The sequence below is a fragment of the Macaca fascicularis genome, chromosome 3 (assembly GCF_037993035.2).
Source record: "Macaca fascicularis isolate 582-1 chromosome 3, T2T-MFA8v1.1".
In the NCBI taxonomy this organism is placed as follows: Eukaryota; Metazoa; Chordata; class Mammalia; order Primates; family Cercopithecidae; genus Macaca; species Macaca fascicularis.
This window is the reverse complement of record NC_088377.1, coordinates 93,184,111-93,204,341: the sequence shown is the minus strand read 5'-3', so window position 1 is coordinate 93,204,341 and position 20,231 is coordinate 93,184,111. Positions and strand designations below refer to the sequence as shown.

General features: G+C 41.7%; 1 protein-coding gene across 32 annotated transcripts in view; it reads right to left on the bottom strand.

Annotated features, from left to right (window-relative positions):
- Nucleotides 1-20,231, bottom strand: part of ELMO1 (engulfment and cell motility 1) — a 582,820-nt gene that overhangs the window by 244,062 nt on the left and 318,527 nt on the right. For all 32 annotated transcript variants that reach the window (XM_074035218.1, XM_045387647.2, XM_005549784.4 and 29 more), the window contains one exon: nucleotides 2,818-2,926. In XM_074035218.1, the coding sequence (XP_073891319.1) occupies nucleotides 2,818-2,926 (109 nt within the window). The remainder of the gene's footprint in view (nucleotides 1-2,817; nucleotides 2,927-20,231) is intronic.

The following is a 20,231-nucleotide window of genomic DNA, read 5'->3' as shown; positions in this document are numbered from 1 at the left end:
TGTAGGCTTCAGAAACATGAGTGTTTTTTGTAAGCCTTGACAAATTTCCAGAATGGGCTTTGCAGATGATGGCAAGCAACAAGTCAAACTAAAAACTTAAACTTACAACTATTACAACATTGGGGAAATTATGCTTCAGGACAGATGATGGGCATGTGTTAAAAAACATAATGACAAAACTCATAGGAAAAAATATCAGTCCCAGCTCATTCTCCCACTTTCTGAAGTGTGTAGGAAGTTTTCTGAACTCCCTCAGGGACAAGGACCACATCTGGTTCCTTTGTACCTGCAGTGTCCCTCATAGTCTGTGGCATGTTTTAAGTACTGGATAGATTTCATTGAACAAATTAATAAATGTGTTTGTCATCTTAGGTGAAGAGAGACTGCTTTGACAATGCCAGGCCTCAGGTGTCCAAGCCCAGTCTCGATGCAGAAACCAGGCCTGAGTGAGTCGTGCAGAATGTCGGGAGTCTTCTCTCCACCAGAAGGTGGGAGATGGAACAGTCTTCAGTGCAGGAAGAGCATCTGTGGCACTTCCAGGGACCCGCGAGGTGTTTGCCTTCATCTCCACTCTGTTATTTCAGCCCACAGAGTTCTGTCCTGATTCCTGGATTGACCACCAGATACTCAAAAGGCCAGGGTGCCACTCTGCACCTGCCAGAGGTCAAGCCCTATCCCCTATTCTGTCCCCACCCCATCCCCAAGTACAAAATGAACACTCACCTGAGGAGGACTACCTGCCCAGATTCTTGCCAGCTGAGGTCCCCTCTGCCCACTGGATGGGGACCCAGTGACCCAAAGGCCAGCCCACGTCAGGGTCATGTTTACCCTGCCTGCACCTGCTCTGGAATTCAGCCATCTCTTCCAAGCTATTTCCCCCAGGCTGAATACAAGCTGTTCCCAAAGAGCTTCTCTCACTGAGATCACTGCAATTTCAGCCAGAAAATGAACACAACTACTCAAATCATCACCCCAAATACTACCAATCCATTTCTAGACATTCTGCTCTGGAGAGAACCTGGAGGTGTAGGAGCACAGTGCGGTTTCTGAGTAATTCACTCAGGGACACAAGGCCCTAAAGTAGCAGAGTTGAGCTCAGTTCCCCTCTATTACCAGCAGTCTCCACCTCCTACACCAGATCACTCTTCTTTGTTTACTTTTTGCAGGACAGACATATGTCCCTTGGGCAAAGGAGAAGAGCAGATAGCTGGGCATGGCATGTCATAGAACATGAGTGAAGGCACATAGACAGTGTGCCTTCTGCTGCCATCAAGATGAGCATAAACAGCTAAAGGGTGTCATCAGAAAGGAGGGGACAACGAAGGGCAGTGCAGAGCAGTACCTTGGACACAGAAATACCCATCTGGTAGAACACCACTACTCACTCCAGTTCCTGAAAATTAACTAGATGGTCCAGACATGCTTTCCAGCCAGCAGCCTTCACCAATTTCTCCCATGAAATTGAGATAAACATGAAACAGTCACAGTTATCAGATGGAGAAATTCAGCAGTATTTGTTTGATTTAGGACTTACATCCTTAAGCTGAGTAAACAGTAAGTGATACTGCAGACTGAAATCTCAGCGAGTTAAGTATAATTAGGGAGAAGGATAACTCAAGTCAAGGATCCACGTAAACAGAAATGTTCACATTGGGTGAGCTATAAACCAGAGTAGATGAATGCAGAGATCTCTCAGGTTACATTGCTACTGTTCCAATGCAAAAATGCTCATGGTCCATGTCAACATCGGCTGCTTCCTCCCATGAGCCCTCACTGGAAGATGATAAAGGTTCCCACTTGGCCAAGCAGGCTCAATTTCTTAGTATTTTCCCTTACTAAGTATTAAATTTTCTAGTTTATTTCAGCAGCACCTGTAGTCAGTTCTACACTGTAAATAAAACATAACTCTTTGTCCAATGTAATCATCGGATTCCTCCCATTAATCATTTCAGGCCATTATTTTAAGCTCTCAAGCAAGCAACTGAATATTTATATTTTCACAGTAATACCAAACACCCCAACATTTTTCTGTTGTAAACAGTCTTTTCTGGTGCTCATGTGATTAAGCCTGTGAGGAAAGATTTATATGTGTGTTGGCTTCTAAATGTTGGATGGAATGGAAGTAAACCACTTTAAGAAGACTCAATGTCAACAACGATAACGAGGACAGGTTAAATCATATCCACCTTCATAGGTTAAAGCCAAATTATGCCAATGAATGAAAGGCAAGAAAATTCTCATCCTTTCTTTTTCTGTATGTACTCTCATAAATTTTGTGATATAAGAAAAAGAGCAATAAAAATATTGCTGACCACATTTTTCATTTTCAGCTACCTATTTTCTTTAATAATTTCTTCTTTCTTAGAGAAAGTATTCCAAACAACAGAAACACTGGGAGCAAGAGAATTTCATTAAGGTATTCAATTTTTCTTTATAGAGAAAAATTGCTTTGAAAGAAAGAAAAGGATCTACTGGTAGGTTATAAACTGGAATTTTAAAAAAGAAATCCATAGTTTTTTTTTTTTCCTCAACAGAAGCAAGCCTGTTTTAATATGTACTCATTTACATGATATTTGAAACTCAGCCACAATATCTGTAAATTTCTCCATTCCCATAGGTTTTAATCACATTTACTTCCAGAGCAGACATGCAAAAGTATGTATTGTAAACCTGAGCCAAATAATAATCAACCTATGCACAGTGATGACCATAAGAAGCTGTCGGCGTCTTGGGATTTCTTCATACAGGTAGGGGCACAACCCTGGAAGCTGGGACTCTGCCAGGCTTCACACCCATGTGGGAAATAAGTATACTTACGCAACTCGCCCACTTTCAAGATCTCACACAGCATCTTGGTCAGCTCTATACTACTGCGGCCAAAGGGACATTCATGCTTATCTTCTCGGCTACTGTTCTCAAGCACAATCTGTAATGGGAAAGGGAACAGATTAGAAAGGCAATTCAATTGCAGAAAACATTAAGAATATCAACTTCATTCCAATAGGTGAATACACAGATCCACTTCAGATCCCCAAATGAAGACTCCCGGGGCCAGGACAAAATAGTACTCCAAGTATATAGGACCTAAAAGTCTCATTTTCCCCCACTAAATCTTTGACAACCCTCTTCAACCCTGTAAGAGGATATTTTGCTTGTTGGTTCCCCATTTACACAGAGGAGCCTGTGGAGAGCGTTTTGGAATAGTACAATAAAGACTTTTTTATTTCAGTGACCAAACAACTCTCTCGTCCTCCCATTTCTATCCTCTTTTCTTGGGAATAGTAACTCCTTCTGTGACTTCAATCTCAAACCTCAATAGGGTATTTTCCAAGGAAGTCCATATTCTTACAAGCTCTTCACCCTCTGGCATCAGTTGAATAAATCATGCCTGGAAAATGTGACATGATGGACCAATCAGAGTCCTTTCCTGAGACTTCATACTAAGAAAAACTGGGGCCGGGTATGGTGATTCATGCCTGTAATCCAAGCCCTGTGGGAGGCCGAGGCGGGTGGATCATTGGAGGTCAGGAGTTGGAGACGAGCCTGACCAACATGGCGAAACTCCGTCTCTACTAAAAATAACAAAAGCATCTGGGTGTAGTAGCAGGTGCCTTTAATCGCAGGTAGAGGGCAGGCTGAGGCAGGAGAATCACCTGAACCCAGGAAGTGGAGGTTGCAGTGAGCCGAGGTAGTGCCACTGCACTCCAGCCTGAATGACGGAGCGAGACTCTACCTCAAAACAAAAAACAACAACAAAAAAAAAAAAAAAAGAAGGGAAGGGAAGAAGGGAAGAAAAGAAAGGAAGAAAAAGAAAGAAAGAAAAGAAAGAAAAGAAAGGAAGGAAGGAAGGAAAGAAAGAAAAGATAAGATAAGAAAAGAAAAAAGAAAAGAAAAGAAAAGAAAACTGGCTCAACTATGCTGACGGTGCCCCTGGGGTGTGGACTTAGGAGTTTAGGAGTTACCCGGATGTTGGCCCTTAGAAAAAAAAGAAAATAAAACTAAAATGCAAAGTAAAACAGAGAGGAGAGGCAGCGAGAGACCTAGAAGTGTTTGAGACTGGTTCCACCTGTTCCTACTGGTCCCCTGTTCCTATAGCACAGCTACTTCCCTGTCTTTCTCCTTTGGTTGCTCAATCCCTCCTCTGAAAATCCTTTTGTCCATCTAATAAATTATCCTCTTTTCTTAAGCTAATTTGAGATGTTCCTATCACTGTCAACTAAGGAAATTACTCTACACACAGATGGAACAAAAGCAAAACAAAATAACAAAACTCTCAAGTTATAAAATGTTATCCATGTCTAAAGCTGCCTCTCCAAAACTCATCCCCAGTAAGAGTTTTCTGGGACTTCCTTAATAGCTACAGCACTTTGAATGACCATCTCTCAGTAGCATCTACAATGCTGCTGTGCAGTGACTCATTCTGTCACCTCCACAGACTATGAACTCTTCAGTGGCAGGGACAGGTGTTTTATTCATGTAGTCAACAGTATTAATTGAGCACCTATTATTTACCAGGAAGATGGCTGAGCTCCATAAAATAGACAAGGGCCTGACCTCATTGAGCATTCATTCTAATTGAAGGACACAAAAACAAAAGACGTAGTTACACAGTTTATCGCAAGTGCTATGAAAATAAAATAATAACTTGTTGAGTGACAGAGAGTAACAGGGAATACTTGGGGAGGGGAGTTTAGATAACCAGGTGATCAAGGAAGGTTCTCGGACTATTGAGAATCAAGCAATGGGAAAGATCTTGCTATGTCAAGGTATATGAGAAGGAACATTCCAGATAGACATGAAGGTCAGAGCCCATTGAGGTGAGTTTGGCAGTGGGCTGGCCTCCCCAAAACATATGCACTCAGTCTGCCCAAGCACAGAGGATTTCACTTCACTCAGCCTGAATCACCCTTTTCCTTTTCAGAGAACCCATTCTGGAAAGCAGGAGGGGAGAACAACTAAGTTCCATTAATCAGTGAATTTTATTTCCCTTCTAAATGTTTTCTGAGACAGCCAGATTAGAGAGCTAATCTGAAGCTCCTGATGATGGGAGAAATGAACTGAAAAAAAGAAACAGAGCCAGAAGACAGTACATAAAGAAAAGACAGAAGACAAGTAGTTTTCATCGGCTCCCAGAGAGCACATTCCCTTGTATTTCACATTAACATTCTATTAACATTTCATGAGCACATTAATATTTAATGAGGCTGTGATCTGCATACACTGTAGGTAGAATTACTGCAGCCAATAAATGCTTGGGAAACATTTCCAAGGCACAGTTTATTACCAGGCGCTAAATTAAGTAGTAATTTAAGTAATCAATATGTAAATCAGCTTGGAGAAGCCCTGCTCTTTATTTTTTAATGCACCATCCATCTTATCACATTTACCCACGTATAGAAAAATAAACCTGCCACCTTCTTGACTGATTTCTGTTGTCAAGGCAGACACAAATACTTAAAGCTATGTGTGTAACTCTTGAGATCAACTTTCTTACAAAAATACTGTAAAAAAGATTGTAATTATGAATGCTACTAGTTAGACACTACTTTAGTGAGAGATAATTCTTAAGCTGGACAATGGCTTTTATTTAACACATTGATACATCTACATTCAATTTCGACATTCTGATATTAACCATGTCCATCAGAGACATTTTGAAAAGCTCCATTTGGAAATATCAAAGCTTATTTTTCATCTTTATTTTCCCCCTTACTCTTCAGTTTTAAGAGCAAATATGCTAGAACAGAAATCACAGTGAAGTACTAAGAGCTGCTATTACCACTCATCACACACCAAAATAAGTTCTTTCTGCATGTTTTATTAAAAAAAGCTGGATATCTGTGCAATATGAAGTTATGTTTTATAAAATGCTTCATAGTTTACAGAGTATGTTTATATATTCTCTATCAATTGACTTCCAACAAGTACATCCAGTGATAAGGTAGGTATTATCAGTCTCTTAAGAATGCTGAAACAAAAGGTAGAGGTGACTTTTTAACCCTGGAGTCCTTTTTTTTTTTTTTTTTTTTTTTGAAGATGTAGTGTCACTCTTGATGCCCAGGGTGGAGTGCACAATCTTGGCTCACTGCCACCTCCGTCCCCCCCACTCCCCCTCCCAGTTTCAAGCGTTTCTCCTGCCTCAGCCTCCCAAGTAGCTGGAATTACAGGCGCCTGCCATCACACCCAATTAATTTCTGTATTTTTAGTAGAGACAGGGTTTCACCATGTTGGCCGTGCTGGTCTCGAACTCCAGACCTCAGGTGATCCACCCTCTTTGGCCTCCTGAAGCGCTGGGATTACAGGCATGAGCCACTGTGCCCAGCCTTGGAGTTCAATTTTTAAGGTTTCCAATGACCAAATCTCTTCCTGTCTCCTTATAGTTTACAAATTGGCTTCACAAATATACCAAGAAACTCAGTAGATTTCATGTCTAAAGAGGCTAAGGGGAATTTGATCAATTTTTTCTATCTACTTGAAGTGGTCTATAAAGCCCTACTCCTTCTAGACAAAGCTATAAGGTTCTGTGTCATCTCATTTATCCCCTGAAGATGACAATTCCTCATGGTGAGTGACCAAAGCTGCTGCAGTGTCCCCACAGACTTTATTTCCATAAATTCCAGGCTTTCCTCTGAATGCTCTGTGTTTCTTGGCACTCTTCTCCAATTGTGTAGATCAGGAACCTCTTTGGCTTGGGCATGACCATGAAGTGTTGAGTCCAAGGCCAGCCTCACCCAAGTATGAATCCCTTCTCTGGCTCTCTTGCCCTCCTTGCCTCAGCATACATGGCTGATTGATATTCACCTGCTCGTCTCTGACACAATCTCTCTTCCACTTTCTATTGAAGTTCTCTCTTTTTGAATTGGGAGAGCCCAATTCATTCTGTGTCTCCTGCAGCCAGCCCTGGAGGGCTTGAGGGCTTCCTTCACACCCTGTCACCTGTGGAGGCTTCTCTTCCACTGTGAACCTTTTCCATGTCACTTTGATGCTAACTTAGGGTCAGGTGAGGCACAGTGGCCTCCCCATAGGCCACACCAAGGACAGCGTGTGTGAGGTGGTACTGTCTGCAAAGACAGGGGACATAAAGCAGCTATGAGAAGCACCGATAATGTAGAGACCTTGGACAAAGGTGCCGCCAACTAGGATGAACTTGCACGAGGCGCTGCATCTCTTTGTGAGATACGAAGACCTTATATAAAACCCACTTCATGGGACTGTTGTGCTATCAAGTCACGCAACAAATGCAAAGTCCCTAAAACTGCCTTCAGAGAGTTCGTGTTTTTATCTCTTTATTGCGCTCCCTCTTCCTGTTTCTGCATGGCCCATGGCCAACATTTCATGCAACACTTTTACCAGCAGCTAAAACAAAATCATGACTGCAGTGAGACTGGCTCTCTGATGACAGGCTTCTAGGGACTCATGAAAGTAAGCCAGAGGCCTTCTGGTTGTTTTAGCATGAGAGGCAGAGAGAGAGATAAAAGTAGGTCCTCACCTGCTTACAAGAAGAATGCAAGATAAAAAGTCCCATGTGCTGGTGTTTAGGCAGGGCTCTCCCACAGGAATGCGGGGTAATAGTGTGAAGAATGAACAAGGATCCCACAGAACAAGTCAATGCATGACATGGTGTTTCTGGCAATAAAGTCCTCAAACTAAACTGTTCCAGCCACCATAGGGCAATTGTCCTGAAAATCCTTGTCAATGTCACAAATCAGTTTCCTGACCCACTGCAGATCTTCTCCTATGCTAAATCAACAAATAAATAAGAAGCCTTATCAGTATCAATGAGATCTCCCCACACTCCAACACAGGGTCAGTGTCCCCTTAGGAATAGTATCAGGCAACTCCCCAGAATAAAGTGTTAGTCCTTAGATCATATCCCAAGACACAGATCTATTCCAGGGTCAAACAGTAAGCCCAGTTTTGATTCCCCTTACGGAGACTTGGGCGCCACAGGGGAGTCACTTCTCCTACATTCTCCCTTGGTTCTAATGCTAATGATGATTGGTGCCAAGAAAACTGAAGACCAGCATGAGAAAGAACCCTGAGTTGCCTCAAGGGGGCTGCACAAGAGGTTACTTGTGATCATGAATTTCAATCAAGTCCAGAGAATTAAACAAACATGTCCAAGCTCCAATAGGATGGTTTTAAACGAGCAGAGGGAAAACACTAAAATTATAGAAAGTGTGCCAAGCAGACAAACAAAATGGAACAGAGCAGAACCACAGGCTGCTAGTTCACCAGATCTGCCTAGAAAGGTAGTGAGGCATGGAAGTAAATAAACCCAAAAGAAAAAAGGCTTTAGGGATGCTGTCAAGATGGCAGCAAAAGGCAACAAACAGCTAACATTTATAGAAAGCATTTCTCTCCCAGGCCTTCTTCGAAGGGCTTTGTACAGATTGTCTCATTCCACACACATGTACCAGCACATGACAAAATACTAAGCCATCTCACTTTACAGATGAGGAAACAGAGACAAAGAGATGTGTCATTGGTCCAAGGTCACACAGCACAGAAATAAACAGACCCAGCATGGAAGCTTAGGTGGCCTAACCCCAAAGCATATATTCTTGGTTACCAATTCCTATTGAATACAGAAAGGGTGAAATATTACAGTAATAAAGCTTTGAGCAGGAAAGACCTTCACATAGTCACAAAGGAGTGATCAGCACTGTGGTTCTGGACAGAAGCAAACTTCCTGGATCTGTTTCTAACAGACAAAATCAACTTCTTGGTGACTTTGTACATATCCCTTAACTTCAGTTTTCTCCATAAAAATGAGGGCAGGAATACGTATCCATAAAGGGTTGTAAAGATTAAATGGGAAAACAAAATGGAAATAAAGGTTTCCTTAGTGCCTGAAACACCTTGAACACTTGATGGAGACAACTGATACTACTATCACGATAATAATTACATAAGCTCTTGTTCCAAGGTATTACTCTTTGCATTTCTGAAATATTCGTATAGCTCTTGGGAAAAGCTGTCGAAAAAAAGACAACAGAAAATAAAACATGGTTGCTGTAGCCGTTATTAATCTTGCTTTTTGTGATAAAGTAAGGACTTGGGTGAAATAAATAATATTTCTTTCTTAGATGGGTTTCCTCAAGTTCTTTTAGCATCTCTTTAGAAAAGTGTGTCTTTAATGTGTGTCAGAATCACCTGGAGAATTTACTGAACGCAGGCTGCTGGGAGGCTCCCCTAGGGTTTGATTGAGAAGGTCTGAGGTGGAACCCACAAAAATAAGTAAGTCAGTAAACCAAGTCCTAAAGTTTTCTGAGACAATGAGGGGACTGAGGGAGAGAGAGTTAGAAAAGGATTTAAGAGAATATTTAAAAGTTATTTTCAGCAGCATGCTCTTAACTAAAAACTCCATCCCCTCACCTTCCCTGAGCCTTAACTGGTCATCTAGAGAGAGGCAGCCATCCATGGTTTGTCCAGGCTGCGGAGGCCTCAGGCCTTTGGACAGGGCCAGTGCTGCCAGGCAGCTGAGACGGGCTTTCAGAAGATTGGAAATGACCAAGTTAAGAATGTGAGTATAACTGACCACCAGGGAAAAGGACAAAAAACTTAAAGCGATATTTCTAAGAGCCAAATAACAATGCATCCCAGGAAAAGGAGAAAAAGAATGTATTAATATAATGGGTCAGACTGTTAAAAAAAAAAAAAAAAGAAAAGAAAAAAAAAAGGCACACAGGGAATCAAGATAAATAATAATCTGGACAAATGAGAGGAATGGTATAAAACCCAGCTAATGAGGTGAAATGCTTCCAGAATAAAATTAGGCAATTGCACATACAGAGGCATAATAAAGGCCATAAATATAAAATAGCAAGGAATTGACTGGGTAATGGTATAGTAATTAAAGCCTGGAGGTTCATAATAGACCTCAAATTGAACATTAATCAACCAAAAAAGAAATGCTCCCTGTACAACAAAAGCAGGATGTGTGAAACACACAGAGCAATCACAGCCACGTTTTGCTGAAAGGTCCTCCCTTTGAGCATCACATTGGGTAGCACAAAGAGGCCAAAGGATTAAATAATAGCAGAATGACTTGTGTTTGTGCCTGCACAACATTACTGAGGGAAGCCGAGCTCTGTTGACTATTCAAAGGCCAGGAGGTATCAGGGGCAATCCTCCAGCTGACTTCCCCACCAAAGAAGCTAGGCTAAGAAGATCTCCCCTTTTATGCCAGTACATGTGTTCCTGGGCCCAAGGATGGGTGCAGGTGTAGTGGGCACCTGTAGGCTTCACTCCAGGTTTATTTAAAGCAATAGTTCTCTAACTTGAACTTCTATTAGAATCCTCTAAAAGTTTATTAAAATGCAGATTGCTGGATTTCACCATCCAGAATTTTGATCAGACATTCTGGGGTGTACTCACGAATCTGCCTTTCTAACAAGTTCCCAAGTAACACAGATCTGCTATTTTGGGACCACACTGTGGGAACCACTGACTTAAAGGTCTGTCACATCTACACTCCCAATTTCCATCATTAGCAAACCTTTTGTTTTTAAAGACATGTAAAGCAATGAAAGTAGAAAAAGAAATAAATCTGATTGGTTCTGGTTTGTTTTGTTTTTCCTGTGACTAATAAAAAAATCATTAATAAGAATCAAAATCCATAGAGAGAGAAGGCAGAATGGTGGTTGCCAGGGGCTGAGAAGTGAGAATGGGGAGCCACTGCTTAGCAGGTATGGGGTTGATTTTTGGGATGATGATGATGTCTTTGGATCTACACAGAGGTAGTGATTGCACAACACTGTGAATGTATTAAATGCCATTGAATAGCTTACTTTAAAATGGTTAATGTTATGGCATATGCATTTCATCTCAATTAACAAAAAAGAGTTAATATATATTAGACGATTACCATGTGCAAACTCTCAAGTGTTTAGCTCATTTGGTCCTCACAAGACATTGATCTGGGATGATGATGTCATCTTTGGATCTACACAGAGGTAGTGATTGCACAACACTGTGAATGTACTAAATGCCATTGAATAATTTACTTTAAAATGGTTAATGTTACAGCATGAGCATTTTATCTCAATTAACAAAAAAGAGTTAAGACATATTAGATGATTACCATGTGCAAACTCTCAAGTGTTTAGCTCATTTGGTCCTCACAAGCCATTGAAGCGGGACTACATTTTAGAGCTTAAGTAAGTTGCATGCTGTTTAGGAGGAACACTGCTATGGTTTGAATGATGGTGCCCCTTCCAAAGTTCATGTTGAAAATCCCCAGTGCAACAGTAATAAGGGTGTGGCCTTTGGGAGGTGATTAAGTCATGAGGGCTTCTCTCTCATGACTGGGATAACAACCCTTATAAAAGGGCTTGTGATTGAAAGGAGGCTCTCACTTGCCCTCTCTCCCTTCTACCATGAAAGGACATCATGCTCCTCTCCTCCAGAGGATATGGCACCAAGGCACCATCTTGGAAGTACAGAGCACAGCCCTTACCAGACACCAAGCCTGCTGATCCCTTAATCTTGAACTTCCCAGTCCCCAGACCCATAAGAAATAAATTTCTATTGTTTATAACTTACCCAGTCTATGGTATTTTGTTATAACAGCGAAAACAGACTAAGACACTATAGGTGTTGGCTCAGAAATGGCCCAGGACAACAGTCCCACAGGACATCCAAGGACAGGACATTGGGTGTGCCCTGTAATACAGAGGGGAGTAAAGTGTGGCATTCGTACAAAGTCCTGTGGTATCGTTGAGGTAGAACTCCCTACTGCATACTCTTTAATGCAAACCACACACACTTCACTGTAATTTTTTTTAAAGTTCACATTTTAAATTATTTTGCAGACATATACAATCCCAGTACTTCTCAAACTTTAAAGTACTCACAGATCACCTGGAGATCTTGTTAAAATGTGGATTCTGATTCAGGAGGTGTGGGTTGGGACCTGAGGTCTCACATTTCTAAGCTCCCAGATGATGCTGATGTTGCAAGTTCAAAGTCCATAATTTGAAAATCAAGGCACTGCTTCCCCAAACTACCAGCTCAATTCTAGCCCTAGTCTTTCCCAACATCCTTACAATGTATTACCCTTTGACCAATTCCTTCATTCCATGAATATTTTTAAGCATTGATTATTGCTGAGCAACTTGCTAGATACTAAAAATACATGTATGAACAAAAGTCCATTTTGAGGGTCTTGCAATCTACTTGGAAGATACAAGGACATGGGATTGGTAGGATGAGCCAACTTTCACTTCCTTTTATGTGCCTCTATATTGTTTGCATTTTTCACAAAGAACTATCACTTTGTGCAGTGAAGGTGCATATGAGATGCAATGGGCAGACAGGGGGCTTCATGGAGAGGGTGAGCCTTGAGTTCAACCTTGAAGAAGAAACTGATGTCAAACTCTCTCCTAAGGCATCTTTTTAACATTCCACACCAGAAGTGAGCTGTGGAATGCAAGAAAGACTAATTACAACGGGAAAATGGATGCTGAATAAAGGCAGAGAAGCCCCTATGCATCTTGGGCAGTATGAGCAATAAATCAAGATCACGGGGCAGAGTTTTGACTCTCTCAACATTACATTACTGAATACAAATGCCTCGCATCTCCTTCACCGGAGTGCAAAGATACCAAGATGTTTGGCTTTTGTCTGTCAGTCACTGGTGGATGAAAAATTAAGTCTGACATTTCTCAACCCTGACTTCTTACTGAGAAATTGTCACCACTGTCTGAACAATTACTGCTGTCTTAAAGCACAGTTACCCTCCACATATATTGTCTGAAACATATTTGAATATAATTCACTTTACAAAACAAACACATTCCAGGAAAGCTAGTGGTAAAATGAATTTCTCTAAGTCAGCTCCCACCTCACTTTCTCACTTAGTACATTGATTTAGAAATTCACTCTGGTTTGGGAGAACAGACTTGAGAAGATGGAAAGGTGAGGAGAAAGAACTATTTCTTATTATCCTCTTCTGGACAAATAATAAATTGGCCATTTCGGGAACATATTATCAAACAGAAAATGTTAATTTTCTGATTATGCACATGACAAGTTAGCTACAATGAAAAAATTATTGACTGAAATCTAATTAAGAAATTGGGCCATAAGTTGTTTTACTTGAGGTTAAAAAAGCATGTGAAAAGGAAATCTTTTCTTCCTATTACATCTAGCTTTTTAAATGGAGTTCATCTCATTACATCTCATTCTGTGTATGAATCATAAATATTGCCTATTCCTGCTAGAGGAAGATCTCCCTCTGGTACAGCTCTCCTACCACGCTAGGCCAAGACGTGGCTCCCTCCTAGGGAAACTACCTCCCCGACACCCCTCCCTGACACTGCCCCTCCCACACCTGTCTCAGTTTTCCCTCTCCTTCAGACCCAATCCAGATGTCACTTTCTCCATAAAACCTTAGGCAATAAAACCTTATGTACAGTTTTCCTAAACAAGCCTTTGAAGTGTGGACTTTGTCCCAGGGAGATTTGCTCCAGAGTTTTTCATTCACATAGCCACATTGTCCCTGGGGGCACACCAGGCACATGCTTCACTGCAGAGAGTTTCCAAGTGAGTTTTGTCCCGAGTAAGATAACCTTTTATCTGTATCTTTCTTACAATAATTCCCATTTTATGCCCCCAAATTATGGTAAAGTGTAGGTGTCTTACCTTCCCCGACAGAGTCAACCCCTTGAGGTTGGGAACCACTTCCTCATTTGTGAATCTCTGACATTGCAGCAGAGTTGCACATACAGTAGGTGCTCAGTAATGAAGCAGTTACTCAACAAGTGCATGGACACTACGAGACATGACTCTGGCCTCTGGTGAGGCTGGCAGTGCCCACAGAGGGTTCAGTCAGCTTCTCCATCCCTTACATGAATACCAACTTGCCTGGCTTTAGCATGAGTGATTCCATAACTTATTACATCTATATGTTCAAATGCATCTTAAGTGAGTCATCCCTGTCCTCCATATTCCCAATCAGAAGCAAGGGCTTACATGACGTACTGGGAACCTCTAACTTTCCTCTTCATCAGGAGGAGGCTCAGAACCCAGAGGCTACTCAGCAGTCAGGGCACGTATTCCCACAGAGAATCCAAGCTGGGGAGAAAACTCACTTGGAGACTCTCTGCATTGAAGCATGTGCCTGGTGTGCCCCCAGGGATGATGTGGTCATGTGGATAAAAAACTCAGAAGCAAATCTCCCTGGGCCAAAGCCCACACTTCAAAGGCTTGTTTAGGAAAACCGTACACTCAACCTTCTTTGTGTATTGTGAAAATAAACATTTACAGAACATTGGAATGTGTGAAAAATGTCCTTAGTTGTGTGTTTATGGAAAACACTTGGCAAGTATTTGCTATAAATGCTTCCTGTAAATGTTGTGAGTGAGAACCAGCAGGAAAATGTATGAGATGAGAGGGAGCCAACTCCCACAGCAAAAGAATGTCCCCTTCCCTTCCACACACCCCACGCACTGCCTCCACTCTGCACCCTCCACCCCACCCCCGCACAAACGAGGCCCCAGGGATCTGGGAATGTGAGGGTGGGGGACAGAGAAGGGGCAATCTGTGAAGGGGCCTCGAGGCTCGGCATTCCATGTTGGAGTGCAGAAAAGGAAACTGACTCGTGTTTCCTAGGTGATGACGCCCCCTAATAGGATTTCCTTCCCCTTCATGCATATTGGTTAACAGTTCTGATTCCAAGTCCCTCGTTCCAGCTGGAAACATGGCCTCAACACCCACCTGGTCTTCCCCACACCTGAAGACTAGTTTGCCTCTCAGTTAACTCTTGGACGCTTTCAGGTGAAAAGTAAAAAGTGGAAAGCAAGAGACTCAAATATATTTCTTTAGAACAAGATGCATGGGACATTTCTCTTAATTCCTCAACAATGGGCAAAGACCTCTGATGATATGAACTGAGAAGGGAAGACAGTGTTGCAGGCCACAGCAGTGAACACCTGTGGTTTTGCCAGGAAGCAACCTTGACCGCCTCCAGATTGCCCTCTGGGATGAACCAGGTCCTCCCCTGCCACATGAGGTATGTAGTGGGTACTGCAGAGAGGTTGGCTGCTCTTGGTTCCAAAGCAGCCTCCGTGATAAACAGTCTCAGTGTTGAAATATCAGGGAGATCAATTATCTTGCAGATGTCACACGCCAAAAGGCTACTTTTTTTCATTTCAGAATTCTTTCCTTTTTTAAGAAATAAAAGGACACAAATCCAATGTGCTTAAGCCTGCCAAGGCGAAGAGGCCCAGCTGCCTGGCTGTATTTATATCTGCACAGGTGCCCAGGGGAACTCCAGCCTCACTCTCAGCCTCGTCTCCAGGTCCCCTACCTCTGCCCAGAGGTCCTCACGTCTGTACCTGACTGGAGCTAATGACAAACATCCTTACACAGCAACTTTTATGTTGATTTGCAAAATGATTTAAGTACATTTCTAAAAACAAACATTAAGTCAAAAGGTCTCAGCATTTTTGCCACTTAAAGTATACCTATGTAACAAACCTGCATGTTCTACACATGTATCCCAGAACTTAAAGTATAATTTAAAAAAAATACATATATATAAGTATTGATAAACCATAATCTAAAAATGATGTAATTTCATACTTCCCAAAGCAATGGAGGAGTTCCCTTTAAAATCATTTCACCGGCTCATCTAGACTTAACATGGGAAAGAAAAATCCATAGTCTCCTCTGATGGAAGAAGAAAGGGGCTATGAGGTCCCAGACTCTCCCAATCAGCCCCATGCTGTGGCTCTCCCCAACTATGGACCAGCACAGCCACTCCTTAATCATGAAAGAACCCAGGATTTCCTCTCCTCCAAGCAGCTGCACCCTTGCATGGCTGGGTATGTATGGTGGTAAGCGTAGGGGATTTTTTGGTAAGCTCTTTGGGGAAGAATTCCTACATCAAATATATATTTATGAATTCAGAGAATTAAGAAAATTCTGAATTGAGGAAAGACTGTCAGTTACTTCATTCTCCTACTCCCTTTGCCACCACATTCCACCAGCATCAGCTGCCCCAGGACCATGTAGGCCTCTCTCTTCCTGTCCAGATCCTCTTTTGTTTGTCCTTCAGCCATTCTGACAGTAGGTTCCTTGGGGCTTTTGGTCCAGCTCTGTGTTCTCTGCAGGCTCCTGCCCTAAGAGTCAGTAAGAGAGTGTTTCTCACCTCAGGCCATGACTTGGTACTATGGACTGGACATATGACTCACCCATTGAAAAGATCAAGACATATAAGTTAACCTCACCCATTCCACAGTCCCTCATATTGCTAAGAAGAGCAAATGGGATAATGCCTGAGAAGGCAAAAGCACCATCAACATCCAGCGGCTGGTGCCAGAGCAGGCAAACCAACTGCTGCATCACTTTCAAAAGGCTTGCAGGCCATAGACTGCTAGGAGCTTGAAATCAGCCACAGCAGGAGTATTGATACCACAGAAACCAGCAAATGCTGCAAAAATACTAATCAGATTTTTTTTTTTTAAAGAAAAACTTATGTATTAGCATACTACCAAATCCAATGTAAAGTATTAAAAAGTCACCACCAGAGCTGTCTGGGTCCAAAGGCCCCATTCGCAATTTACTATCTATTGTAACAATGGGCAAGTTACTTCACCTCTCTGAGCCTCAGTGTTCTCATCTGCAAAATGCACACAATGATAGTGAGAATTCAATAAGGTAATGCATATAAAATGTTCATAACCATAGCTGGAAACATTCATTACTCAATATAGTTTAGCTTTCTTTTTGTTCCTACCATATGCAGAGTAGAGCCCTAAGCTGCCAAGCTATCAGCAGAACTGACCCTTCTGTTGAAAACTAAATGTTGGTCTTCTTAGTCATTTGCTTATAGAGAACTCATGTCTGCTCATGTAACATATGCACATCTTCATGGCTTTCATAACTGAAACTTGTTGTAAGGCTTTATCCTATGTAGCTCAAACTGCCCAATTTGATGGTTCCACCAGGTCATGGAAAAAGAGATTCCTTCCAAGTTATGCTTCAGTTTTGATCTTCTGACACATATCACCTAAGGCCATAAAGGACTTCAGAGGGGGTAAAAAGAGGAACAAAACCCTGTTCAGAGGTTCAACACATCCTATCTTTCATCATTCATTTAATTTAGATGGTCCGGTGACAGAAAGTAAGGACATAGGGCAAAAAAAGATGGTTCCTGCTCAAAATTTTCATGTTTGAGAGAGAGAATAATCAAATAATAAAACATATGATTATATAATTCCAAACTAAGTGCTATAAAGGGAGTAACATGGAAACAAAACTAATGAAAGAGGAGCCTGAAGGGTAAGGTCCTGCAGGATTAATCTGGGGATAAGTGGGCAAGAGGGGAAGGCATGGAGAAAGCAGGAGCTGAGTCAGCAGAAAAAAACATGTGCAAGGGCCCTGTGGCATAGGAGCATCACCAGTCAAGTACTGAAAGATTGGCTAGGGTGACCTTCCTGATCTTGGCAAATGCAAGTTTGTACACAGGTGTGAATGACATTAACCAGGGTCTTAGATTCAAAAAGTCTCCAGATATCAGGACCAGTGTTACAGAGCAGCATTTGATAAACCAACCAAAGAGAAGTTAGTTGTTAGGGTTGTTATATGTGTTGTTAAAATTGTTTCAGTTGCTTTATAAGACAGAAGAAAAATATTGTCTATTATTTATGATGTATGCCAAATTCTGGAACCTTGGGTTTTACCAGTGCAGGCAAAAAGTTGATAAAATTAAGGTCAATGTAAAAATAAAATTACCCGACAATGTCAACCACTACTGGGTGCACCAGGTGTATGGCATAGTTCCTAAGGGGGAAGCTATTTTTAACTAATACAAAGGGACATTTGGGAACATTACCACCTAAATTTTATTATACCAGTCCAAACTGCCCTTCTGATTTGGTAGGCAGGTTGCTAATACTGGCTGGGCTCTGGTCACATGAATCCTGTTCAAAAAGGGAAGTCAGCAGTGACTCACCCAAGCCCAAGCACCAGCATATCTGGGGCAAGGCCATTTTGGGGCATACCGATATAGTTTCTAATTTGGTTTTCATTCCAGGACGGACAAAGGCCAGAAGGGCAGCTGCATCCAGAGAGGTTAGAGCGTGTTCCAGATGGAGATCTACTTCTGTGGTTTCCATCCACGGGGTGAATCTGGCCAAAAGGTGGAACACCAGAACCCTCTGGGCGGAGTCCTGCCACTCACTCGATCCAGGCACTCATTTAACAAATGTGTGCTAGTGTCTTCTGTGTGCCTGGCACTGCCTCCGGCACTGGGGTACCGCAGTAACATCATGGATACTCTGTGTTTTTATGAGGTTTGCTGGCTAGTAAGGGTGAACAGGAAATAAAGAAAACAGTGAATACAGAGCATGTGAGAAATGTTAAATTTTGAGAGAAATAAAGGAGGTAAGGTAGACAGGGAGCAAGAGGAGGAAATCAGTATTTTATATCCAGAGGTGACAGAAAGCTGCTCAGAGACTAAAGGAAGTGAGGCAATGAGCCACGTGGCTACCCAGAAACAGATTCCTAGGAGAGAAAGCAAAAAGTAAAAGGCCCAGAGGCCAGAGGTATCTGGTATGTTCAAGGCCAACAAGGGTGCTATGGATGGAATTGTGCCCTTCCAAAATTCACATGTTGAAGCCCTAACCCCCTGTATAGCATGTGACTATATTTGAAGGTAGGGCCTTTAAAGAGGCAATTAAAATCAAATGAAGCCATCAGGGTAGGGTCAGAATCTGGTATGACTGGTGTTCTTATAAGAAGCAGTGACAACAGGGTGTGAGTGCACAGAAGGATGGCCATGTGTAGAGGTAGCAAGAAGGCAGCTGTTTACAAGCCAAGAAGGGAGGTCTCAGAGACACCAACCCTGCCAGCAGCTAGATCTTAGACTTCCAGCCTTCACAGCTGTGAGAAGATAAAGTTCTGTAGTTTAAGCCAACCAGTCTGTGATATTTTGTTATGGCAGCCCTAGCTGACTTATCCAAAGGGGGTCTCTGTGTGTAGAGTTGAAGGAGGAAGGAGTAGGATAGAAGGACATAAGGATGGAGAGCCAGAACACTGCAGAGCCTTGAGAGCTGTAGCAAAGGTGCTGAATGTTTACTCTGAGTTAGATGGGAGTCACTGGAGGTTGTAGGCAGATGAGTGACGTGATCTGACCAATACTGGAAGAAACACTATGGCATCTTAACGTTCTGGCTACTGTGTTGAAGACAGAAAAGATGAGCAAGGGTGGGAGCAGGCAATACCAATCAGAGGTTGTTACACTATTACAGGACAGAGGTTTGATGTACTGGATTACTGTAATGGTGGTAGAAGTGGGGAAAGGAGGTAGGTTTCTGGAAAGCAGAGTCAATAGGATTTTGAGAGTAGAGTCAATAGGATTGAAAGTAGAGTAAACAGAATTTGCTGGCATTAGTTTGTTGGTAACTGGGTCTTAATGGAAAAAAGAGTAACTCACTGAGCCAGAGACTTTAGTCACTGGGTTGGCCTACCAAGGCAACCCATATTCAGTGCCATGAAACATTTAAATAGCAAAGTCCTGAGTAGGTTTAGCCACACTGAACCCCTGTGGAAGGCAGAGCCATTGCTAGAAGGATATTTGTAGCAAAATATCAATTGAATGGGGAATTCAAGCAACGGAGAAAAACATACAAAATCAAGCATCTAAGCTTCCATTTTAGAAAGCTAGAAAAAAAAGAACAAATTAAAAATCAAAGTAAGATGAAGAAAAGTTAAAAAAAAAATAATGGAGTGGAAATCAGTGAAATTGAAAACTGGAAAGCAATATAGAAAAATCAATAAAATCAAAAGCTAGTTTTTTGAAAAGATCAATAAAAACAACAAATCTCTAGCCAGGCTCAACAAGATGAAAAGAAAAATGACAAATTATTAGCATCAAAAATGAAAGAAGAGTCAACTTTATGGATCCCATGGATATAATAAAGGAATATTATGAACAACTCTATGCTCAAAAGTCTGATAACGTAGACGAAATGGACCAATTCCTTGAAAGGCACAATCTACAAGAACCCACACAAGAAGAAATAGACAATCTGAATAGACCTATATCTATTAAAGGAATTGAATAAATAATTAATGACCTTCCAAAATGGAAAGTATCAGGCCTGGAAGGTTTCACTGGTGAATTCTATAAAATATTTAAACAAGAAAATGATACCAATTCTCTACAATCTGTTCCAGAAGGTAGAAGCAGAAGGAGTAGTTCTTAACTAATTCTATAAAAC